This window comes from Betta splendens, chromosome 10 (genome assembly GCF_900634795.4).
Source record: "Betta splendens chromosome 10, fBetSpl5.4, whole genome shotgun sequence".
Classification (NCBI taxonomy): domain Eukaryota; kingdom Metazoa; phylum Chordata; class Actinopteri; order Anabantiformes; family Osphronemidae; genus Betta; species Betta splendens.
Window position 1 is genome coordinate 10,327,943 of NC_040890.2, and position 26,933 is coordinate 10,354,875.

The 26,933-nt window shown below is 49.7% G+C and overlaps 1 protein-coding gene across 1 annotated transcript in view; it reads right to left on the bottom strand.

The window, feature by feature from the left end:
- col23a1a (collagen type XXIII alpha 1 chain a) overlaps window positions 1-26,933 on the bottom strand; it is an 82,417-nt gene that overhangs the window by 11,310 nt on the left and 44,174 nt on the right. Inside the window, exons 3-9 of the mRNA XM_029164885.3 lie at window positions 14,209-14,253; window positions 11,837-11,844; window positions 11,091-11,117; window positions 5,665-5,691; window positions 5,562-5,588; window positions 3,863-3,889; window positions 2,956-2,982 (exon numbers count right to left, since the gene is read on the bottom strand). Of these exons, the coding sequence (XP_029020718.1) occupies window positions 2,956-2,982; window positions 3,863-3,889; window positions 5,562-5,588; window positions 5,665-5,691; window positions 11,091-11,117; window positions 11,837-11,844; window positions 14,209-14,253 (188 nt within the window). The remainder of the gene's footprint in view (window positions 1-2,955; window positions 2,983-3,862; window positions 3,890-5,561; window positions 5,589-5,664; window positions 5,692-11,090; window positions 11,118-11,836; window positions 11,845-14,208; window positions 14,254-26,933) is intronic.

Sequence of the window (26,933 nt, forward strand, 5' to 3'; positions counted from 1 at the left end):
CAGCGTCTGAGCCAAAAGGGAAAGCTAAGGAGGAGAGCGTTGCTGCTCTGTCTGCAGGTATAGTGACAGATGAGCAGCGGGACAGACGAGGGCCGGGAGGACGAAGCAGCTTAGAGAGACCAACCTTGACGGTGAGAATCTGATTACTGAGCAGGCTTGAATATGTGGGGTAGTTAGGAGGACCCTGATGACAAAAGTAACAAAAGCAAAAATAGCAGCTTAACACATCACTATAATAAAAATGCATTTACAGATTCGACAAAGTATAAAAATGCATCGTCTGCAAATAGTGAGACCCAGCAATTGTCCTCAACCAATATACCTGTATTTTATTCCATCTCTCCCTTTGAGACCAAACTAAATAAAGATGACTGGACCCCTCTTAGCCAACAGACATAAGCTGTAAATTGCAGTCAGGCTGAGAGGAGCTGGTTCTCTGGTCAAGTTCCTTTCAAAATGTCTTGGCACAGATGTGAGGATGCATTGATGGGATGAAGAGGACATATTGGAAAGAAGGGAATATGCTCATGAGGTTTCTCTTAACAGGCTGCGGTCAGCGCTGGATAGTGGAGGTTTTTTTTTTTGCCCGTCACCGCAGATCCTCCCTTCCTCCTCTCGTTGCCCGCACTCCTCCCTCCCCCCTGTCACGTTCACTCATTCACACCCTCCCATCCATGGACACCACATACATATATGCTCCCTAAACACTCCTGAGAGGACAGGCTGTTCCTCAGTGAGGTTCTCTTAACTAACAGCCATTCTAACCACGGCCTTTATCGTAGCTGGAGACGAACCCAAACATGCAGAGACAATCTCCTCTGTGGACTTGGCAGTAGAATGGGTTGGAAAAAGCATTAGTCACATATTTATATATTTATACCTGTTATATAATGGGACTGTGTTTGATACTGGTTTTCCTGGCTTTTTGATTGAGGCTGACAAAAGCACTGAAAATGATGGATTGACAGGAAGTAGCAGGTTGACAGAGACCCATGGCCACATCCTGTTTTTAGATGAATTCTCTTATCATGCTGCCGAGTTCAGAGGTGAAGCAGCGTCCATGTGGAAATCAGGGCAAGTCACTGAGGATATATACTGACACGTCAAACCTTCCACTGCTCGGCCTTTGCGGATCTGTAAAGCTTAGCTGTTAAAAGTCCCATTTCAGACATTCAGAGACCAACAGGTTTTCATTAGCAAAATTATCTGCCCATATCTATGAAAATATAGGCCAAAGCCAGACCGTATTCATAACTACAGTAGTTTTAGGAGCAGCACAGTTTGTTTTGAACCAAGCTTGTGTCTCAAAGTGATACTCTGAGGGTTATGGGCTGCAGGCCTATCCAAGGATATCAAAGATTCAGAAAAACGATCCAACTGCAATATTTACCCCGTGGAAAAAAAACACCTAATGGAATAGGCCAAAAGATTTAATTCTTGCATAAACTATCTCTTCAAAATCTAAAAGCATAAGGAAAGCAAATGGCGTACGCCTTGACGGGAATCAGGAATTCATGTAATGTTCCTAAAATGCATAATAAATAATGTTCCACTGGGCAGCGCTGTCAAATCTATACTCCATTTGTGCTCGGCAATGAAACAGCAGCCGCTCAGTTCCCTCCAGATCATAACACGTCAGCATCAGCAAGTTCCAACTCTGAGACAATTTATGAATGGACAACTATATCTAATTACTATTATAAATCTTTTTGATTTGTTGGACACTAAAAAATGTTGGAATAATAAAGAGAAGCAACAAGTGGCGACACAAGGGTTTTAAGTCTAAGAGAAAAATCTGTACTTAATTTTTATTATTAAGTTATAGCCCTTTTTTCTTGGGACCTTTTCTACATTAACATAAAAGCTAAAATCTGTGATTTTTAATTATTTGATTTATTCATATGAGAAAATACAATGTGCACTGTTCCACTAACTTAACTGTACTGTGCAAATAAACGAGTAAATGGAAATGACTATTTGTCAGCTGCCAGAGAGCAGATGATGGCAGTCAAGTCTGTTTTATGACTTTTAAAATGAGCTTATGTCAGATGAACACAAAGAGAGTGGAAGACTAATTTATGTACACACATTTTTATGTCCATCCCCAAAGAAAAATAAATGTGAAATTAAATTGTTGCCACGTCTTATAGTTTCACTTTTTTACTGATCAGTGGCTTCTGCACAACACAGATTTTGCTGTTTTACAATATTTTCAGATTGTGAGAACACCTCAGATCTCGGGGTTTATACTGGGAACACTGGGCGGCACGAGATTTAATTCTAAGCGCAACATAACTAAAAAAAAACATTAAAGCGTTGAAGCTGTTTACCAAGAGGCAGGGACTGCATGAAGCAGGAGATAATTATGGCGATTTGATGATGGGTGGAATAATATCACATGAAAAGACAACAGTGACAACATGGACCAGATGCAGAGTGAGGTTAGCCAGTAACGCTAAAAAAACCATAGCTTGGCAGATTTGGCGCGCTGCCCCAAGCGCTGGGTTTTGATGGTGAGCTTTAAATATTTCCATCGGTTCTAATATCATCATGTCTCATCTCTGGCTTTGGAGATGTGGGGAATACAAACCTCATCACAGGACCTGGACTATGCTGTTGCTGCAGTTGCTGGGGAAGCCGCACAGGGTAAACACACTTTTCTTTTTGAAATGAAAAAGATTGGGTTTAAGTGCCGAAAAGCGTGTTCACCCGACCAAAACCTGTGATCACAGCTGCTCCCTGTCCATGTTCACACTGTTCTCCCACTGTGATGCGACGGAAACTGGCCGAAAGGTTCAAACGGAAACTCGTCTTATTAATGCAAAGATCAACAGAGAAAAGCTCTGTTGCTTTTGGCCAGGTCAGCGGTGATGGAGAAATACCTGCTAAAACACACAGAGCACTCCTAATGGTCCCATTTAACCTTTGGGAGCAAAGAAAGAAAACATGACTTACCCTTGGCCCTATGTCACCTTGGTCACCCTGGGAGAAAAACAGGAAAATATCCATTGTCAGCAGCTTTTACCACTGTATAAGCACAGGATCAGTCATGCATCAGAGGACAGCTACAGAGAGCAGAGCAGCAGTGACAGACGGCCACACCTAAAAATTAATACTTGTGTTTGGGAAGGAAGCGACTCGAAGGTCATCCGTTCCTGAAAAAGCTCAGGATGTGGACATTTACGGGATAAATCATCTCCAACGCCACAACTGGAATCGTCTGACAGGATGCGGTCAGCCGAGTCCGGCGGCGAGCGCGCACGCTGGATATCGCCGCTCCTCTGATGAGGATTTGGGCTTCGTGCTCTCATCACAGTGGCGCGATCACTCGAAAGGAGCCAGTTTTCCAAATCTCCGCATTGTCCGTCAGATGGTAGGTTCAGCTTATCTGGATGGATTCATCTCCAGTGCTGTAGCGCACACACACACACGCACATGCACACACACACACACACACACACACACACACACACACACACACACACACACACACACACACACACACACACACACACACACACACACACACACACAGTCGCAAACATCTTGCACTGGGCAGAGGTTCACAGAGCAGGAAAACATCTGGCTATCATTGGGCCACGCTGAAGGCCTGTAAACCCCTTTAGAGCCTTGACGTGAGAATGTGTGGAGACATATGAGCTTCTACATAACGACATGTAAGCTATAGCTCATTTGATGGCCGCGCAGTGAAAACCTGGATGTGGGAGGGCGATGGAGAGAACACCTGTGACAGTGTGCGTGTGTACGTGTGCCTGTTGTCATGTCTCTCTGAAGCTGTCCGTCTGTCAACGAAGGCGAGAAATACACTTATACGCAGCGCCGAATCTACAGTAACGAATACCTTTTCTCCCTTGGGTCCAGCTGGTCCCTGTAGAAGGCAGGAGATAATCAGAGACAGTTGGTCAAGATAAATCAGTTAGCATCCAGCCCACATCCATCACAGCACAACACATCAACTGGCTTAGAGTGGGGAGCATTCAATCAAACACCAAAGCAGTTAACACTTAATACAGTTGTGCCATGGAGACTGCTCAATCACCGCTTACTTTGGTCTGAACACGTTTCACAATAAGAGCCCCATGAGCCTTTTAGGCTCTGGAAGACCAAAAGTGTTGCGCTGAGAGATAAAGCTGAAGGGGAAATGTGTTCCTCCGCTCCTCCATCAGTCTCTCTCTCAGAGGGGGACTCTTGATGTTTTAGAGCAGGAATGTTGGCGACGCTAACTAAAACCACGGCGTTCTCAACCAGCCTGTGAGCTCTTCACCATGTGAAACACTGTCCCACTTTGTGTCGGGACCCGTATGAGCGCCAGGCCCTCACGCGGGCCGGACCGCTCCGCTCCGGTTCAGCCTCGGCCCGACAGCGGGCACACGGACGCCACATGTGGCGGCGCCGCAAACCGCGGGCCGACAACGGGCTCTGTGTGATGATGACAGAGAGCCCACGTTACAGCCCACTCATCCTTCATGTTCAACCTGTGTTGGTTTAAGCTGCTTGTACACATCCTCCATCTTACACTTGTTCCCTCCTCCTGCTTTTATCCAGTTCTCGTCTCCGAACGCACCCTGCTCTCGGCCTTGAAGTCCTCCCTCTCTCTCTTCACCGTCTGGACTGACCCTTTAATTGTGTCGGGGACGGTGGCGCTTAAGAGGCGGCTGTAAAGGAGAGGATGAGCGGTTTGTTGATGCGACCCGCCACGTGTTGACAGCAGGAGCTTATTTTCCTCACTGCTCTGTGCTCGGCTTCACAGAGGATGAAGGTTTGATTCTGGGTTTGTAGAAGAAGGCAACGCAAACTGAGGCCGAGTTTCAATGAACGCTTCCATAGATTTATGAATAATTCATTTAATATAATGCATAATGATGAAGACCACACACGTCTGAAAGCGCTGATCTTTACTAGGGTCTAATGGACTCCTGTTGTTTCCACACGACTCCGGCGTGAGGTCCGTGTCACACCTGCTGTGGTTTTACTGCTGATCCTCAGTGACGAGGGAGAGTCCAGTTGAAAGAACAGACCCAGCTTGACGTCTCCTTTAGCGGGAAACAGAAGCCCAACGGCGCTGGGAGAGGAGCTAATCAAACGGCGCTCATTACCAGTGCAGGCTTTACGCTTCAGCCAGTCTCTAATCAGGAGAATCGGGCGGAGAGAAGCCCCGACGGAGCCGCCACAGGACACCGTAACGAGTGTTCAGGGAGCCTCTGTTAAAAGTTATAAACTCTACTCCCACTGGTGTGGAACCCATTCGCTCTGCTTGGCCTGTTTTCACGCTGCACCTGGGCGTGTCTGAGAACCGAGCCGGGTTTCAGGGAACATCAATGGACGGGACGCCCAGGGGATTTCAGCCTGGGGCCCAAGAACAAGCTGGGAGGAAGAAGGCCGCTAGCGTGGGATTGGAACTCACTTGGGAACCATGCAGATGATTGATGGGGGAGAGCGAAGCATCACCTGTCTGCCACGGCAGACACCTACCTGGAGTTATGGTTAGCGGATACGTGCTATTAAAGTCAGTACAAGACAACCGGTGTGTTAAGGTGTACCTGGCTTCCCTTGGGACCTGGCAAACCCTGATGGAGGAAACACACAATTAGAATCAGACTCAAGTCACTCGCTTGGCGAGTGTTTGATTGAATTCATACTGACTGGTTTTCCATCCAAGCCCAGAGGACCCTGTTGGCGGGAAAGATTTAAACCATTTTAAAAAACACAATTATTTAAAATTTTGCCAAAAGATGGATGAAACTAAGCCATTGTTAGTTAGTTGTTAGTGAGTGTGACTTTCCTTCCTCCTTAATAAGAGGCTGGTTTGTGCACCACCATCATGCAACAGAAATGGTGACTCGCACCCATGTGGTAAAATTTAAATCATATTTGTATCAGAACCTCTGTGTTGCCGGGACAATTTGTTTTTTCTGTCTAAACAGTGTAAATGAAAAACTCTGTGATCATCGGACGGAGCCAAGTTGGTGGTTTCCAGTCCGGCTAAGCCGAGGCTTCCACACGGCTTCTCCCCTGCAGACGTGAGCGAGGCGTCAACCTCCTCCAACGCTCGACAGGAACCCAAATAACGAGCAGCGTCTTGTAAAATGGATGCTGGATATTAGTATTTAAAAAAAATGTCTGGGTCGTGTCTCGGCGTCGCTCGGGTCACAATGTAAATGATCTCAGCTTTGGAAAAACAGCGCAGCGGTTCTGGAAAAACAGTGAAAGGTTTGCTTGTAAACAGCAGAAGAGAAACGGCTGCGATGAAAGAACGTTTAGCGTCAGAAGCAGAAGAGAAGGAAGGAGGTCACACTGTGTATATCCTGCCCCGCTCACATGTAAAATGTACAAGCGTTTCTGTGTAGAACCTATTATTTATATATATGTTACTGTGCGTCCAGGTGGCTGAGGTTTAAAATAATTATGAGATGGGGTGTCCGGCTTGACAAACTGTGGGATGATTGGGCCCAGCTGCATCCAGCGGCCACACATCCTCTCCCGCTCCTCTCCGGTGATGAGATAATCCAGCAGACGGCCTGAAGTCCCCATCTAACCTCAGCGAGTGCTGAAACAGCAGTGGACGTTCTCCACTCTGTTTACCTCCCCAGAAACGGCCGCGCTGCCGTTGAACCTCCTCTGCGCCGCGACTCCCAGTTCAAAGGCACCAGCCTTCACGTCACCACTAAACACCAGGGAAAAGTTGGCCGGAGCTTTCCAGGCGCACTTAAACGTGATGTATGTAGTGAAGCCTAATGTTGACTTCCTCCTTAACGACTGCACTCGACGTTAAGCTAACAGTTTTTACAGGGTCCCTGGAGTTGCGGGTCGCTCAACCCCTCCCAGCGCCAGCGGCCCCGCGGACTCATCAGATGGACCCACATGCGTCTGGACGCTCCCACGGTCCCACGGGTGCCGTCAGGACCCGGTTCCTGTCGTAAAAGCCCACCGCCGTGTCACCGCCGCCCGCTTTGATGGATGGAGAGGAAAGGGAGGAGATACGTGGAGCCAGGCTTGTTAACGGGTCATGTGACCAGTAACCGGCCCTCGTTTAGTCGCTCATGTATGAAAAAGGTTCTGGAACAATACGAGGAGACGCCTTTGATGCTGCTGCTGTCTGTTTTTATGAAGTGCCACCTATGCAGCAATAGGTGACAAAAACTGGGGCGGGACCCAGGAAGGCAGTAATTTAAGCACTACAGCTGAGGAGCGTGCGAGAAGTAAGGACGTAAAGCTGTGGATGTGGGACAGACAGGTTGAGGTTTTACCGGCGCATTAAAGGGCGCCCGCTGCGTTTATCCCGAGTGTAAGAACTGAAACGGCTCCAGGAGTGTCGCAGTGACTCCTCCCAGCCATCGGCGGGGACTGCGAGGTGATGCCTCCGCATCTGGGAGCGTTTAGCAGGGCCCGGCTCCTCCGAGGCTCATCAGGATGAGGAGACGAGCTGCGTGCGAGGTCACCGGCGGCTGCCAGGCCTGAGCCGGAGCAGAAGACGGCAGATTTACGGCCACTAACGCGCCGCCCGTGACCTTTGAACCCTAGGTAATATTGCATGCATGTGTCCTCCCCTTCAAAAGAGACTATGTGTGTTTATACAATGGGTCAATTCTCAGCAGTAAAACCTCAAATATAATATTGGGCGGCTGACAGTTTGCATATAATTGTTTAGTACAACATATGACCTTCCTGCTATTTATTACCGAATTAAACGGGAGCCAACTATGCAGCGTATTTCAACTAACAATCCAGCAGAGTGACACAAGGAAATGTAACTTTAATGTAGGATCGTTCTGTTCTTATACAGCTTTATTGTTACAGGATGTTCAGCGTCTTAAATCTGCAGCACAGGTCAGACTGCAAAGCAGGAATACAAGTGAAGAGAGAGACAGACCAAGAGATGAGTGTCAGGAGAGAAATGAAAAGACGAGCCTGGAAAAACCAGCAAGGCCTCAAGTGGATGTGGGAGGAAGTCACGTATCGACCTTTTATGTCAGTGAACGTGTGTTTGTTTAGTTGTAGTCACCATTGGCTCAGCATTAAAAACAAACAAACAAACAAACAAACAAACAAACAAACAAACAAACAAACAAACAAACAAACAAACAAAAAAGGTCACCTCAGCATTCTCACCAATTAGACGGCTTTGAAAAAACAACTTGAAGAGTTGTGTGTGTGTGTGTGTGTGTGTGTGTGTGTGTGTGTGTGTGTGTGTGTGTGTGTGTGTGTGTGTGTGTGCGTGTGCGTGTGTGTGTGTGCATGTGCGTGTGTGTGTGTGTGTGTAAATACCACGCTTACAGTGTGAGGTGTTGCTCTAGTGTCTTTATTGCACTCCCCATAGTGCAGACAGGTAATTATGCATTAGGGGGTTTTGGATGCGACGTGTAAATGTGTGTCTGTACATCAGAGCAGACACCTCAGCTACAAACACACGTGGGAACATTAGGTTCATTGAGGGTAATTAGGTGACGTCAAAATGGAGCAGACGGGCCGGGTTAGGGAACCCTCCCTGGCTCCTGGTTCTACTTTGCTTCTTTCTTTGATACCGCTATCTTTGGCCTCTTGCAGTGATCCATGAAACCTGTTTTGCTTATTTTTAGCTCCTTTCATGTTTACGCGACGCTCACGTCGCTCCAGGGACAAAGACTCGACTGCACGTCAGGGCTACATGCGCGCAATTTGTGATACATGACATTTTGCTGCTTTGAGAATGAAAAAAAAACAAAAAAACATAAAAAAAAGCGAAGGGCGCAATAAAGCAAACCAGAGCGCCGTGTGTTTGAAACACCAAATTACTGACATGTTGGGCGACTCTCTGGCTTTAATCTGCCTTGAGCAGCCAGGAAGGCTGAACAATGGGGGCCTTGGCCCGGTGCAGCGTGAGCCCCCTGCCTGTCACAGCCTGGCGCTCACATAAACACGCCAGTGGCTGCGCGTACGCACCAGCGGGTCCGTGTGGGTGTTTGTTGTTCTGTCACTCCGTCTGACTCGCACTGTTTGACAGGGGGACGGCTCTGCTCTGAAACCCAAAACCTCCCGCCTATGATTTATGAGGGGAAGAAGTGACGGGGTTGCACGAGCAGCGAAAACATACATCAACAAACACACAATAACTTATTGCGGGGCCACGGCTGAGATACACACAGACCACATGTCATTAGCAGTGTTTCCATATTGCTGATGCTTCGCTGAACGGCTGCGTGTATCAGTCTGATGAGTTTGAGGTCTGCAGGACACGTGTGTCTCATGCAAACTCGAACCGAGCGTCTCATTCACGCACGCAGTTTCTACAGCGATTATTTGTTCTAACCGTCGAATTATGCGCTAATGTGTGAAGTCACAGAATTAACGAAGTGGCTTTGGAGGTTTGAAATTTGTGAGTGGGAGAAACATAACAAGGGGGAGAGAGGTCAGGAAAAAAAGGGGGCGGAGTCAAGTGGTTTGCTTTAACAATGGATAAAATAAAGTGAAATGTTTCTGGCAGGAGGCGCTGGCACACGGCGAGCTGCACGTTCAGCTCTGTGGAACCTGACTGCACTCGTTTGTGCTGACGGACCCGGTCCGTGTGACCAGCTCACGTGAGAGGCGTTATTAGCGCGGGAGCAGCCTCCGAACGCCGTTGCGGTGGCTCTGGCCTTCGTTACGCTGACGTACGTAAACCCCGGGCGCACACATCTGCGTCTATGGACATAGATACACAAACAGTGCTACCAAACAGGAAGCGTGGCCCTTTAAAGCCCCGCTGTTCAACAGGACCCTCTGTCCGTGTTAATTGGCAGCACGATTGATCTTGCGCCGTTTCATTCGACAGTGACTCCTTTCAGCTCCATCGCACTGATGCAGGAACAGAACAGGCTCCTCATGTGTTTCATCTAAATCAGGGAGAATTCCATGATGCTAACTAGACTGTGGGCGATTACCAAGATTCAAAGAGTTACGTATAAGATTTAAACATGTCGCCGCGGCAACAGCACGACGAACCTTTGGACTTTCTCATGCAGACAGTGACAAAGATGAATAAAGTCACAGGCAAACAAACACGAGTGTATACACACACACACACACACCTGTGTGTAATTAGCAGCAGGCATTTCCCGTCAGGAGGGCTGTGCCGTGCCAGGCCGGCTGGGAATCCGACTGGGAGAGAGACCCTTGGGACATGAATTCCCAGTGAGAAAGCGCGCACGAGGACCCGACTCACAAGGTCGCCATGACGACCAGAGGGCGGAGGCAACACGCGCCACGCACATGCCTGCTGCTTGTTGTGGTCCGTGCCACTCTGCACACGCGAGTCCACCCCGGAGTCACGACTGATGAGGGTGCATCCGCACCCTCCCAGTATCCGATGAGAACTTGATGATGACTAAACCACAAATCAGCAACAGAGCCGTGAGCGTCTGCGTCTCTGCCGTGGAGAACACGAATTAGCAGTCGAAGGCGCCAATAGAGGCCGCTGTGCCTCTGAATCAGTGGGGAACTGCCTCAGATTTGTGGTCTGTCTGTCTGTCTCACTGGTGGAAATCAGCGATCTGCTTTGCATTCGGGAGTTATTGGATGAGAGCAGTTATATTATTCAAACATTAAACCCCATTTAAAAGCTAAAGGGCTAAAGGTTGGCGAATGTTTTGTATGGATGTTTCACATTTTCACCAGTAAACACATTTATTGGCTTTAACTCCTGTGGTTTATGTTTACTGATGATATCTTTCTTCCTGCATGTTTACAGCTCTTTATATTTTCTCCTTTTTTATTGCTGCACTAAAGACATTTTGTTTGACGTCTTTTCTCCCTTCAGACACTGAGGTGTAACGTTTCAAACTGCCAATGGTGAGGGAGAATACTTTCATCTCATCTTACCACACTGAGGAGTCTATGTCTGTTTGTGTTTAAGCACAACTCTCTTTGTATTTGAGTCACTTCTCAGTCACGGGGCAGGATATGTCACTGATGTCAAAGCAAGTGTTAACAATGACAGGAGGAGGCAGGAGAACAGGCAGTTTAAGCATGAAGTGAAGCATCATAATTAATAAAGCAGAAAGAAATGCTGGAGGAGGAATTGAAGAGTCAGAGGAAAAATAACAAACGACATTTACCGGGTATCCATCGCGTCCAGCTTTGCCCTGGTGAGGTTAGAGATGAGGCACGAAGCACAGACACGGGTTAGAAACCAAAAACATCTGGCTCATCACGGTCAGCATGCGACGATGTGATGATGGCGACATTAATATAATTATTATGGTTTTAATTTTACACAGTTTATTATACAGGGAGCAAAAATGAACTGGACTAAATAAACAGTTTTGATTGGGACCAGATTTGATTCTCTGTTTGGAGTTTGTGTGGCTCGAGGAACCTGCACATAATTGACGATGCCATTCCCTTTTTTTACGGTCAGAACTGATACTGTGCTGACAGTTAAACTGCCAAAGCGCAGGTGATTTCACATTATGGCAGCGTTATGGTCAGTGAACACTATGTGTGGCCAGTGAATCCAGAAAAAAAAGTACCTCGTTTAACGGGGCACATAAAAATTTACACTCCTTAAAACCAAGGTTTTTTAGGTGTCAGTTGGACGTCCGCATATTTAAGTTCTACCGCATGTCACAGCATCATCATCTATTTAGAGCAGAAAAAACTCCTGAGCCTGAAGGCAACAGTCATTTCACGATAGCACGCGTTCATCTGTGTATGTGTGACAGCGTCACTGATGCCACAGTGGGACAACTCCAGCCCCCGCCATCATCATCATCATCATCATCATCATCATCATCATCATCATCATCATCATCATCATCATCATCATCATCATACTACCTGGATTCAAAGAGCTCGCACTTACCGGTGGTCCTGCAAGAAAAAGAGAGAGAACACATTAGAACCGATCCTCTGCGCGCAGCATGTGTGATTTATGGCTTGTACAGCAATCAGACCCTCTAAACTGTGGTGCGCGACAAAAAAGTGCACATGCGATGCGGTTTGTTAGACGACGACTGTAATTAACCACCTAAATATGTTACAGGACGAGCTCATTAGAGCCACTGGCGATGGAGTTTGTGGCGAGGCCGTTATGATAAACAGACTTCTGGATAATGGCTCGTGTTTTAAATTAGCATGTGAAGTCATGTCAAGTCTCCGTTTCCTGAGCAGATATGGGGGTTATTAGATGGAGGACAGAGTTCAGGAAGTGCTGGCAAACGCTGCGTCCCTTCAAGGAGTTAAAAACGATGGCTTTGAGATTTCTCCGAGGCGTTCCTTCAGATCTGATTGAAACGCTCTGATGTCGAGCCTCGGCAGTAAAAAAGGGGCATTCTGCTTTTCATACTTTGCCTAACCAAAAACAACAGCAATGATCAAAGGAGACCTTCTCGATTCTAGCGGCCGTGGGTTTTAATGGAATATTCTTATGAAAACCATTCTCACTAGTAAACCAACCGAACCCCCCATAAAGTGACTGTGTAATTTTGACATTAAAAGATTTTCTATTAGCGACTGGTCCGTGTTTATCTGATCTGAATTTCAAAACCAATCACGATGCCTGATTTATGTGATTGTTAGCGATTAGGGCCTAAGCCGCAGCACAGAGCCTTGCCCCACTGCAGTTTCTGCACATCACAGCCCATCAGCCTGGATGCAACACTAAACATCTACATAAACGAAGCAAGATTGAAAACAGACCTCCTCTGGGGGAAAGTGGGATAATTGTGGTATATTGTTACTATTTAAACACACAGAGTAACTAATGTGACCGGAGTCTATGTGAAGCTTGGAGTTTGCTGTTTGTTTCGAGGGGACAACACAAATACAACAAGGAGGCGACTGTTTGGGGGAGGAAGTTTGAGGGAACATGAAGAATGGAAGGTGTCGGGGTTCATGTGACCATGGGGCCGAATCCATCATGGTGGGATGTGTCTAGACATGGCAACAAGGGCAGACGGGGCCAGACAGTTGGGTAAACAAATGCTAACTCATTAGTGAGCGAGCAGTGAGAGCTGCTTTAGCCGTTGAAGTGGAGACAGGTGTGTGTGGAGACTAAAGAGAAAGAAGTGACACAGAAAGAAAGAAATACATGGAGGAGAGCTGGGAGTCTGGAGGTTGCCAGGTTTGGGGGGTTTTCGTTACTCCACGCTCATGCTTTTTCCCAGAGAAGCGGGAAAACATCTTGTAAGAAGTAAGAAGTCCTGGAGGCCTCAACGGAACACATGTGCTACAGTACCTACCCCCGCACCATAACCCGGGCTGTTATGTGAGGGACATAAAACTAAACAAGAAGACCGAGCGCCTAAACAGAACCACATCGGCCTTTGATACGGACCGTCCTATAACAAACAGCGAGCAACCAATGGGCGCGCGGTCCCACGTGAAACCCAAACTATGAGCCTTCTCATAATAACGACTCGCCTGCTAAACACAAAATGGAGAAAAGAAATCATTGAATATTTGCCCTGCTGATCATGTGACGGAACCAACCAGCCCGGAGCCATTTATTCTCACAACATGGACATTTTAAAGAACAGCCTATTTTTCTTATTGTCAACTAATCCCACGAACAGACCTTAAATATGCACTAATTGTAAGAAAGCAGAATTATATACTGCATTTTTGGATTGAGGGAACTTCACAGAACCTAATTAAAGGGGTGAAACGGTCCTGATCTGCCTCTAAGTCACGCTTTCCTCCAAACCAGTGAATCACTACTACACTGGAAATGTTCCCATCTGACACACATCCTGCAAAAGAAGCAGCGCTGCCGGTTTTGATCAGATCACATAACACTGTCGCACCACAATGTAGATTTAGTCCTCGGATAATAAGAAACACGCAAAATTAGTCTGAGTCAGAGCTGATGAGCGTCCCCTGCGTCATGACAAACCTGAGCAAGAACACTTATATTTTAAGCTGCTCTGGTTTTTCTTTTGCGGGTGGGGATGGAAACAAAAAAGCAGCACAACACTGGTGGGTAGTGATGTTGGCAAAGGGGAATCTCATTATTCCCGAGCTAGTGCAGCTGCTACCGCTCAACGGGAACAGCCCACATCTGGGCAAAGTTAGCGCAACCACGCGGCCAAGTTTGGAGCCATGCTACCGCGAATGGGACGGGACGGGGAGGAGGTGCCGGACCCGCGGGCCGCCGGGTCGGCGGGAAGGCGGTGAGCGTGGGAGCGAGCGGGGAGAAGAAATAAGCAAGCGAAGCAGGTGGCAGGCGTCACTTACCGGGTTCCCCGCGTCTCCCGATCCTGCCGCGCTTTCCTGGAGGCCCTGCGAAAACACACAGACGGAGCAATAAATCCTGCAGATCAGCGCTGGAGCGGAGAGGAGGCGAGCATCACTTGTGGTTTCGCCGCTGGGGGTCGTGTGTTGCCTGGCTTCACGTCTGTGTGAGCTGGCACGGGGCTAAAATACCGGTGCGCGAGTGACGTGAGCACTGACTCCAATGAGACAAAGATCTTCACATTCAAAGCTAAACGGACCGTTTTATTTTATTTAACTTGAGGCCGAATGACCTGAGCCTCATCCCTGTCTGACTGGGCCTTCGTCTGACCCTGCAGTGATGCAGCCGGTACCGGCACCTTTTCTTGTCAAGGTTTCTGTTTCTGTTGATGGAGGAGTCTCCTGAAGCTGTAAAAAATAGCAGGAGGCCTGTGGCGGAACCAGAGGATGACGCGGCCGCCAGAAGGATCGGCCTCATTGCTCACAATAGCTGCCGCTGCGAGAGCGTGAACCACCTCGGCTCTGATTTACGCCAGCGGCCGGCGAGTTTACGGATCGCAGACGAGCACAGGGGTTGGAGCTCAGGCTCAGGAACATCATTCATCCGGCCCACTTTGCTCAGGCCGTATTGGACCTTCCAGGAGCTGACGATCAAAGAAACGAAAAGCCCGCTCTTGTTTCCTCAAAGTCCCCGTCATCGGCCAGAGTCCTGCGCTCATGCAGGTACAGTAACACCGTCCTCCCACTTCCGTCCTGGAACCACACTGGGCCCTGTCCGTGATGCTAAGTGCTTGTGGCTGCAGACATGTTTTTTCTATTGGCATTATTGGAGATATTGTAGCCGCCTAATCGCTTCCTGACTCTGCCAGCCTGTTTCAAAGAGACCTCAGCCGTGCTCCTCCACCTCCCCCCTCCTTCATACAACGGCAACAAGTTATTAATGGCTTTGGAAATGAAGGATAAAAGAAGGGAGTGAGTTATGGTGCGTTTTGGCTGCGGGTGCAGAGTGAGGCAGTCTTTTCGGCCTTTGTCGAATTTCATTTGTCGTGTTTTGCTGATGAGGATTTTGTTTAAAAGGAGAAACCATGGAGAATAAGAACAGCTGTGCACCTACGGGCCCTCGTTTAAAACGTACGTCTGAACAACCTCACTCATTTAACACCTTCAGACGCCGGCTCATGCACATTCAACCGGCCACGGCTTTGTATTAATAGGCTCCACGTTCCCCCGCGGACGCCGCTTCCTCTGCTTCGGCCCCCGCGGCCATGAACCACAGCGTGGAGCTGTTCTGCCGGGAGAGAGGGAGAGCGCTGTGGGGTGAGAGGGGAGAACGGGCTGAGAGGCTGGAGAGAGGAATGTGGCCGGGAGTGGTGGGATGAGGTGGGACTACGCAAATGAGGACGGAGGAGCTGCGCTTGAACCTGACAGTGACGGTGGAGACGGAGTCAGAGGCGACGGATGAGGACTTTAAAAAGCCTCATATAACAAGTCATCGGTGCGGTGCCTGCTGGAGCTGGTGCGCATTAGAAGACACGGGTCACCAGGGTCTTGGCTCGCTCTACCTTTATTTGAAACATAAAAGGCAGCCGTCAGTATGTCGACACGTTGCCTGCCAAATGTTGGACGAGCGGGCGTCAAAGCGGCTGAAGCGCGGGAGAGTGATCGGTCCCGAGCCGCGAGGCCTGAGGCGGCGATGACAAGCCGCCGCGGGAGCGGACGGACCGGAGGAACTAATGGGGAGAGCAGCGGCCGGAGGCGTCGGCGCGGGCGCGGGTTCGTGTTACAGCGGACACTCAGACACAAACAAACACCGCATCAGCACGGACTGTGGCTCTGCGCTTCCTGTGAGTGAAATACCGAGGTCACGCGAAATGTCACACGGGCCCAAAAAATAGATCCGGGGTCGCGTTTCGCTCGGCGCGCCACCAACCTGCATCCGAGCTATTCTCTGATCTCACCTTTCAGTTTGGAGGTCAAAGTAAATTGTCATTAAAGGGTTTGATAACACCAACCTGAGAGGGACGAGTGCCTGGATTAAATGTTTTATACAGATGGAGGAGAGCAGAGACGGGATGAGGGCGTCCTTGACTGTCTGAGGTGTTGAAAACGCACGGAGACAGAAAGATAGACCTCAGCAAATCCCCCAAGATTTGGAGGGAAGGCTGCATCCGGGACACTCACCATCAGCTGTGAGGAACACAAACACACACTGAACTTTACTTGAACTGTGCACACAACCACGCAGTCCGACTGGAGGCCTCGACGGCAGGCCTGTGCTCCACAGTGGGACACGGGTGGATCAGAACCAGGACCCAGCCCAACACACACACACACACACACACACACACACACACACACACACACACACACACACACACACACACACACACACACACACACACACACACACACACGGTCTACCTTCCTCCTGACTAACAGCACTGGCCTGAACTGACTTGGGATCAGTTCCTTTCACCACCTTTGGTCTCCGCTCGACACACGTACGCTTCCGTCCTCCATCTGCGCCGTCTGTTTCTCATAGCGGCGGCTCGGCTTGATGTAGCTACTGTGACGTTTTTTCGCAAACAAAGTCCTCCCAGAGAACAAAGGGGAGGACCACTTGATCACCGCTGCGCCTTTTTCCTCCTCTGCGTCCAACTACGACTGTGAGCCATTAAGAGCGAAAATGAAAATAGCTAAATGTGATACAGCGTTCGTACGAGCGGGTTCCTACATCCGACCGTCTATCCACACACTGCACTGCCACTCCACCGCTGCTACACAGTCCCATAATTTAATTTAAGGGGGGGGGGGGGGGGGGGGGAGGTCAGGGCCCTGCTTCCATGCTAGCTGGAGGCGCTGAGTCTCTGCAGCGCCTCCTCGCTCACTGCTCGCGCCCTCTGAGGAATGCGATGTCTGTAACAATCCCCGCAGATTTCACTCAAGTCTCCTCTAATTAAAAAAACTTGGAGGGTGTCTGTGCTCGAGCATCGATGCAGATGTGAGAGAAAGAGCCAACCCCAGTTTGACTGAGGTTTTTTTTTTTTACATAAGACTAGGAAGAATGTTCTAAAGATCTATTATTATGACCGTTATAAACATGCAAAATGACCCAGTGAGTTGTTTTACTGCACATTCAATTTGATAGCGGGGAATTCATTTGCTTATAATGAGACGTCCACAGTCTATTGGGATCATTGAAACTGTTTACTGGTCCGAGATACAGGACTTCTTGAAGGGTTTCCCTCTTTCCACTCGTCTCGTCTGTGCACAGATGGAGGCAGCTGCTGGGCCTCCTCGTCTGAAACCAAACTGTCTCCTGATCTGTCATCGTTTCCCCGTGTTCCTCCGACGTCGGTTCCAATAAAATGGGGGACACATGCTGTGGATGTAAACAGCAACAGAAGGAGAAAAAGACAACGGATGTGATTCACACGCCGCTGATTCATTCTCCAGCTGCCGCGCGTCTCGGCCGAAGCGGGTCCGACGGGATCCAGCGGTTCACGCAGGGTTCAGTGTGGGTGCCACCGGAGGCCCAGCATCGGAGGAAGGGAAGGCCACCGAAAATTCTTCAGTATCTTAAAAAACCCATCACTGAAAATAAAACTATATGACTGCATGCAGCTGAACTCCCCCACATGTAATTAAATAGGTATTAAACAGCAGTCAATGAAGTGCATGTTAGCAACTTTCAATGCTAAACAGGAAACATTGCTGTGTTATTCCTGATCCAGCTGCCGCTGGGAAGTAGGAAGCTGACACATCGGTACCGATCCGATACTTCCTGTTCGACTAACGGCATCAGGTGTTGCGTGACTGCACGCACATTGCCCCGAGCTGCGTGTGAGAAGCTGGAAGTGTGATTAACCCTCGGGCCGATGGCGATGTGCAGCAGGCGGCTTAGGGGAGCGGCGCTGAAAGGCTGCCCGGGGAGTCGCCGCGCGTCACGGCTAACGAGAGGCGACGGCGAAACGGCGAGGGAGCCCCGGCCAATCACGGGCAGCGGCAGGCGAGCAGACGCACAGCGGCCACAAGGTGTTTGTCTCCAGGCGATGGAGGCTGCTCCTCAGGCCCAAAGCAGCTACGGCACCCGGCTGAGGTCACCCGTGCTTTATTGAGCGCGTGAAGGGCCGTGTACCTGCCTTTTTGATGGCAGATCTGAGGTCAGAGCTCAGTCACTGGCAAAACTGATCCACAAACATCACTTCGGAACGCGCCACGTGACGAAGGTACGGTGGACGTGAGCGGCACCGCTCCGTGCGGTGGTAATTTGACAAGGATATTTTGAAGTGTTGCTTTCGTCCAGTGCCAGTCTATGTCGAATGGTGGTCTGTAACAGGATAAAGTGCTCTTTTATCTTTCTGCCCGTTATTCATTCATAAAATGTGGTTCTCGTTTGACGTTCTGGAACCTGTTAGGGCAAAAAGGAGGGGGAGGAGTGTGTGTGTGTGTGTGTGTGTGTGTGTGTGTGTGTGTGTGTGTGTGTGTGTGTGTGTGTGTGCGTGTGCGTGTGTGTGTGTGTGTGTGTGTTTCAAGTGTAAGGGAATAACATGAAAAGTGCACTAATCACCATGACTTTAAATGTAAACTGCACTTTTTGTGCGTGCGGCTGTAACAGAAGACAATGTGTGGGTCACGCTTGAGGAACCACGGTGTGAATGCCTCCGTCTTTAACCCCTCACAGCTCCTCTGGAATGAATTCCGAGCCCGCCTCCTGTGCAGGCCGAACGCTAAGCTAAACGCCCATCTTTAATTCAAGACTTCTTCACAGGTGCCTCACCTCTGTCTACACTAACGTCTCGGCTCTGGTTTCCCTCTCACACCTGGAGCTGATGGTCTAATAACGGCCTCTCTGGAGGACGAGGTGGACGTTTAATGGAAGTGGTGCAGGTGCAACACACACACGAACGTTAGAATCCATCCACGGTTACAGTGCTCCAACACCATCGCTGCACTTTGCGTTTATTATCCCTATTCCCATATTTTAACCAGCTTTGGCACCACTGGGTGCCAGCAATGCATTGTCTCGGGTCTGGTACCAATTAGATCCCAGCCAACCCACGCTGGCTTAGGCCGCTCTCCCATAGCGCCACCTGATACATGCGGCTCAAGAATCAGTGACAGAGAATCAGCGTAAATGTGGAATAAAAACCCTCAGTCTGTCACAACATGATGGTATTATGTGAAACATGTGGCATGTAAAATACCTGTCTGAGTACAGGGCAACTGGAAAACTAGGTCCCTGTTGCTTTAAGGTTCAAACAATCAGAGCCAGGTCGACCCAGCTGTTCGACTCCACATCACAATCTCATTTCGATATGACGGCCTTCAATGGTGACGATCTGTTTATTTCGAACTCTAACGCACTTAAGCGTTGGGAATGTTCCTCGCTCTCTGTGCTGTTCTGTGTCTAGTGTGTCCTAAGTGCGTGTTGTGGTGCTGCTGCCCTTGTGGCAGGTGCAGACGCTCCCCAGCGTGAACTTTATAGGAGCGGATCATGTGTCACATGCGATCGCTGGGTTCCATATTTGGTCCAATCGGCCGCTCGGACCCCCCGGGGTCAGAGAGCGGCTGGAGCGGCTGCGGCGCTTCCACCGCACACGCCTTCGTATCCGCAGAGGTATCTGGGGCTGAGCAGGTGGACGCGCGCCTCAAACCGGGCCATGGCCGCGCGTGCAACAGCTGCACGGGACGGCTGACGGCGCTGAAAGGGAGCGGAGCGCGAGGCGCGGTCTGAGTTTCACCCAACACGCGCTCATCCGACCCCTCGTCCAGAGTCACTCGCAGCACCTCCACTGTCTTTGGTTCTCCTCACGCTGAGGTTCCGCAGGTGCTGCTGGTACCAAACACCAGCCTGATGCACGGCGGGTACTGCAGGATGCAGTCGGTCCCAGTGGAAGAACAGCGCTCGGTCTCGTAACGGCCTCTGACCCGCAGGCGCAGGGGTCTCAAATCAGTGGGTGCGGTGGGTAAAATGACACCTCAGTTTGAGAAATGATGTTTGTGGTTGCTTCAAAAGTGATTTAGGGTCTTCGCCATCTGTCGCAAATGCTAGTGCTGCTTTTAAACGTTCCACGTTTGAATTCACGGGATGGAGCCGGACTCGTAAATCCATTAGAGGACGTTTGGAGGTCAAGGCACTGTTTAGACCCCAACAATGGAGGGTTTGTCTGCATCCACCTGACAGAGGCGCATCACGGCTCAGCAGGTCCTTTTTAACCATTACCTAAAAAAAAACCAGATCCACCTCTGCTGAAAGTTACGACGCAGCGAGAGATGCAAATTCACTCCACTTGTCTTAATGAGTGCAAAGCCAGGCCAGACTTTGGCAGCGAGCGCTAACGGGATCCAATTATCTGTTCTGTCTGTCAGAGATTACAGCGACGGGAGGAGCAGGTCAAACCTAAAGCACCTGTTTACGACAAAGGAGGGCAGATGAACACCAGACAGCTCCTACGGCAGGCGGCTCCATTTCTAGACTCAGCACCTGGCTAATGTGCCTAAACAAAGCCCACTCTTCCATAACTAGGCAGATGCACTGGGAAACAGACACATTTGCCTCTTTGCAGAGGGTGAAGGATTAAAGCGAATCCAGTGACCAGTTAACTGTCAATTAAAAAAGCAGGACACTCCTCTAATGAACCACAACTACACCCAATATATATAAATATAATATGATTACATTATTTGCATTAATTGGCTGCTTTATGTACTATGTAGACATAATCAGACTAGTAATTTGATTCTGTCTCTACATAACAGGATAAGCCTGTCCACTAAAATGTGAAAGTATTAAAAGTATTAAACCAATCTAAATGCTGAGCATCACCAGGATAAAGCAGACTCACTCCCAGGGGTTTAGAATTTCATAACCAACCCAAACCCCGCAGGAGATAAAAGTGGTCCCAAAGCAGTGACAGCCGCCGCGTTGGGGAGGTAATGGATGAATGGAGTAAGTAAGAGGGGGCAGCGGTACGACCCCCCCCCCCCCCCTTTTTTCTCCTCCCGGCCTCTCGTCCTCTTCCGACTGCATCGCTCCTGATAGATATTAATGGCACCGAGCAACACGATCCCACTCTGTCCTTTCATCTCTGATCCAGAACATGTTTCTGCGCCGATCACGTCTCCTGTCCTCCATCTTAATCAGACTTCACATGAGTTCCCCTCCGAGCCAAACGGGGCTCACGGCGCACGCAGCGAGGCGGCCCGTGGACGGCGGGTCGCCGCGTGTTGTGACAGATGAGGCTCTGGGCCTGTGTGGCCGGACGAGGAGCGCGGGCCGGGACCAGTGTTAGTCAGCGCCGGGCATCTGCTGCCAAATGAAAGCACTGTGTCCACAGGCGTCCTCGCAGAGTCAGAAGTACCAGTGTGTGTGTTTGTGACATGGTTAAGGCCTTTAACACGCTCAGCATGTGACCTCCAGCCTTCAGGTTGGTGGAGCCCATAAATCTGTCACTAGTCTGCAGGCCTCACACTCACGCGTTCCTACGCAGGCGAACAAAGTCAGAGCCGGCGCACGCACGTTGATGCACGTTCACGTGTTGCAGGCTGAGGCCGCGTTTGTCCTCTGTGTCATAATAGATGGAAGGAAGCTCCACACCTCCCCCCCCGGCCTCCGGGTTAAGAGCCCATGTCGGCGTGAGACGGACTCTCGTGTCACTGTCGAGTCTTCCAGTCTGGACCTCCACTTCCCTGTCACTCGTCTGTTCCTCGGACCCGCTCCCTCTCTCTCTCTCTCTCTCCCTCTCTCTCTCTGCTTGTGTCTCAGGTTCGTGGCGTCCAGTTGGTCCTTTTGGTATTCGCCGCTCTCGTAAACACCACTTGTGAGCGTGTCGGCTTTCACCCAGCACCTCCTCGCTCATCGACATACGTACAGACCCACCTTAGCATGACACACACCTACCTCATCACTGAGTACGGGGCATAAACCCAGGCTCCCAACCTCCATATACTTCTAGATCTATCTATGTTTTCACATAAACAGATGTTTATAGTAATAAATAGATGGAGGATTTATCGACTGGCTCAAATGACTGGTGCATGAAAAACAAACCCAGCTCAGTCTTGGTGCATTATCCTGTTTAATCAGTGCTGATGTTTACGGCCTCTCAAAGACAAATAGTTTAATAGCCTCAGCTGCAACTTATTTCTCTGCTACACTTTAAAAACAAAAAACCTTCTCGCTCTCGTTCTCTGCCCAACGGCGCTAAACAGCTCCACACGGCGTCTGTTGCGCCGGTGCCACGAGTCATTACAACAAACACAACCATGAGAAAGCAGAGCCTGCGTGTTGTGATAGGAACGGATCCCTCCAACGGGAGCATCCTCTCCCTCGGCTGCTTCGCAACAGCGCAACACGACAGATATCTAAATATTATGAGGCTTCGACGGCGTTCAGGTCCGTGGTGCCAGTAATGGAGGGAGGCCCGCGGGAGGCGGTCCAGTTTGGTGCTGTGCTGTCACTAACGTGCTTTAACGCGTGGCTCGATGTTAGTGTAGAAGTAAACACAGTGAACATGCTTAGAATAATTCACCAATACATAAATATTCCAGGGAGGGCGACCCGATTGCTTCCATGTGATCCTACCACCACGCGACTGCCAACCATCCGCAACCTCACGCTTCCCATGATGCCTCATGCGTAAAGACCTTCCCTCAGCTGCTCCGGCCGAAGCTGAAAGTGGCACGACGACGAAAACGAAACCCGATCGCGATAAAAGGATGAGGGACGATAACGCGTGGAAACGTCTGATGGCGGGCACGAAGTGACAAGTCGATGAAGCTTAGTGGCACTTTCCTGGCACGCGACCCGGACAAAGAGGAAACACCCCCCCCATCCCATCTACACAACAAACACACACACCACAGTCATGTTTCGGCCTTTTTTCTACTTCCCTGCGGTCGGAAATGTGTTGTTTTCCTAATGGCTTCCAGTAAAGTTTTGAGATTCCCAGCGTACATGCAGCCAACTTCCAGGGGCGCCTCCTCCGCAGCCAATTAGGCCCAGAGTGGAGCGCTCAGGCCACGTTGCTAAGCGTCACAAGGTCTTTAATTCCGACTTAATCTTGGATCAAATCAGGATTTCCGCAGAGCAGAACCCTCTGTGCAACATTAAACTACTTCATCTACACACGAATGCCGTTAAAGTCGAATTTGCCCGTTTCTGAAAAATGCGACTTTAACTAAAACCATCGAATGCGTGTTTCACGTTTGGCTCCTTGTCTCGCGAGTCCTCGCAGCAGGCGTCGTGCACCGCTGCACGGGGGGAAATGGAGCACAGAGCCACTGCGCCGGTGTGGTCGTCTCCCAGCACAATATCCAGCCTGTGCCCGTGTTTCCTGTGGTGTCCGACCGGCGCTCCGGCAGCGCGGCCAGCGCTCATTAAGCAGATGCCCTGCTGAGGGAGCCCCGTCCTGGGCTTCACCTCTGTGGGACCCTGGGTAATCACCAACCACCCGTACCCAAGGGCGTGAGCTCAGCAGAGTCCAGCAGTCGCCCTCTCAGGGCCGGGCCCACCTCTGGGACTGGCGCTGTGGGCATTATAATGAATGGCTTTTTAATGACTCTGAAGGCAGAAAGACATTAGGTAACGCAGGGATTATTAGGGTGGGTTATTAGCAGCCATCCATGGTGCTCTGGTTCAGTGGGACCAGCCCAGCTGTTAGGAAACACACACATAGTGTATTCAGGTCCTTATATGAGGCCAGGGAGCAGGAGGTGTAGCTAAGGGGAATCCATGGCAACGCAGAGGGGAACCCCATCGTTTTCCAGATTTATCCTTGTTTTTGGAATAAGCAAAGGTAAAAAAAAAGCAGACAAATGTGAAATTTGGAGAGTAAGGAAATGTTTTTGTTGTTATGCTTGAAGTATTTCAATTCATCATTTAACTTAAAATTATTTAGTTAATAATAATAATAATAAAATGCGCTCAATAACACTGCAAGAGCTGCTGCGGTTGCGTTTCTCACTGCGATGACATCTCTTGATGTTAATGGAAAGACTATAAATATCACTGTCTCTGTAATTGCACGTTGACAAAAAGACATCTTTTGTGATGTTGGGATTAAACAAAGCAACGCTGTAATTTATAAAAAAGTTATAAATCTCAGTTGGAACAGTTTGTGGGAGTTCTTTTCCTTTCCAGGACAATTTCCCTCTCTGAGCTCTTCTCTTCTGCACACAGAGGGTTTGAAGCAGCAGGATGCTGGAGGTACCGCCACTCACCGAGCAGCACACGCGCCTGCTGCCTCTCGGCTCCTTTCATGTGCCGGGTCCAGGTCCGCTCAGCTCATTTCACCACAGCCAAACAGACCCACTTTGAAGAGCGTCCAGGCCCCCCCCCCCCCCCCAGGTCTCTGAGTCACCTCACGACAGGACCTGCTACATGTCCCAGAGCTGATACGCTGTCCACCATCACACAGGGACGACACGCTCCTCGTGCATCGTCTAGTAGCGTGGGCGTAGTCATGGCGATGGGACGGCCACGAGCGTTGCAATGTGTTTTCATACGCGCTTTGGTAAATCCATCTTACACCAATGTGCAGCAGGCGTGTTCCTGAAGCTAGTGTCATAAACACCAGGCAGAGACGCGGCCGTCCATTCGACAATGAGCATGTTCGCCACATGTGGACGTCTGTGACTGTGAGGCAGTGACACTCACATGTCTGTTACATGACCCTCTGCTGTAGACACGTGTAGGCCTACGGTGGATCGCTCTCCTCCTTCCTGCTTTTCCCCCCAGCATCAGGCACACATGGCTGTAATTCACGAGCAGGAGAGAAGAAAGAAACCAAGCTCCGAGTCTAAGCAAATTCAATTGAGCAAAACAGAGACTGTTATCAGGGAGTAGACGGTTTCACATTAGGAATGAAGAGTGCGGTCCATTAAAAGTCCAATATTTAAGGCTTCACTGTAGCAGCTTATCCTGCTAAAAACACAACTTCCACATTAGACGTAGCTTATTTTTTAAACTATGTATCATTTCCTGTCTCATTTCTTACATTCTTATAATTCTATTCTTATCTTAATATATTGGATCCTCTGGGAGAGAGCGATTATAAGATAATTTTTTTAATATGGGCTGTCATCATGTTCTCGTCACAGCAGTAAATATGTGCAACTTAGATGCTCAAGTCAAATGATTTGGTATATTTACAAAAAGTGTTTGCTGATTCCTCCATTTTGACCTACGCCGACCTCTGCATTGTTTGTGGGGGGGGGGGACGTGATGAATGTTCTCGCGTCTTCTCGTGTGCGTGCGATGTCTAATCCTGGGCGGGGGCCAGGCGGCGTGAAGAAGAGCAGGGAGAGATAAGCGAAGCCGGCGAATGGGGGCCTGTCATGAGGCTGAGAGACGGCAGGAACGCGCCGGCGTGCGGAGAGCGGTCAGGATGTGGAGCGTGAGAGCGTTGACAGAGGAAGACACACGGCCCGAGTCCAGCAGGGTTCACGTGAAGTATTCTGAGCTGGCAGGTCAAGGACGAAGGCAAAGTGAGAGGCAGACGTCCAGTACTGGGGGTCATGGGGTCATTGTTCCTTTAAAGCCTGATGTTCGTGTGTTTGTGGCCTGTCGGGCGAGTGGGAGGTAGAAGAAAGTGTGTTTACGAAGGTTTACAGAAAAGCTGAAACCTGCACCTGATGGTACAAACGCAGCATGTCTGGAAGGACACACTTGAACAAACTGTTTCCACCACAACACGCGCGCTTGATTAACACAACTCTTATGAGTCCTATAGCTTCTGTGTGTTTGCAGCTCTGCCTGCTCCCTGTACACACGGCTGAAAGACTCACTTGGGCAAAGCAAACACCAAAAGGTCACTTTAGGCACACACATGAATGAAAAAAGCAAGCGTGGGAGGATCATTAACACTCCTGAACAAACTAAAGGTGAAAAGGATATTTTATTAGAGATTATTCAGCATTTCAGGGCATTTACATTGAGTCCATCAGTTTTTCTCTCTCTCTCTCTTTGCCTGAAATTGCTGGTAGGAGCCAATGATGTCTGCAGCTCAGGACTCGGCCAGTGAAGCGTTAAGGAAGTTTAGACTATCCACGTTTCTGAGAGGTCGCCGGGGGCACATCTGCACCCCCCCCACCCCCTCCTCCACCATCTACATGCACTGTAAATGCGAGGGCTCCGCCGCGGCGTCCTCGCTGCCCCGTCCAGCTGACGGCGTGGCTGCGGAGCCGAAGCTCTGCTCAGCTTGTTTGCTTTCCATACGCAGGGGGAGGAGGAAGCGGCCCCGCTGCGGCTCAGCACCAGCAGGCCACCCCTCACGGCCGCGGGGTCTCCGTCGGTCACACGCACACATGCACAGCGTGCGAAGGCGGAGGGGAAGGCGAGAAACGCATGCGCGGCACACGTGACCGCAGAGCGACCGCAGAAGCACAACAAGGACGCAGACGGTGCGCAAACACATGTTCCACCAAGCAAATACACACAGCGGAAAGAGCCCGGAACAGACGCACAACGGCTGATGCTTCTCCAACTCCAGGTTAAAGCCCCGGCTTTAGCTAATGCTGGAATCTGGTGAAACACGCCACCGCACAGCCACAAATAGCTCCTAATAGAACTTGCCATTATCCCACCACTGGAATGTGCAACTAATGCACGGAGACCAAAGCCAGGCCCAGTTAACATACCTGTGGTAAATGCCCGCTTAGAACCTGTGGGGAGTGTCTCCCTGCGCATTTTCTGTTGCAATTAGTAAAGCGCAGGAATAATTAAT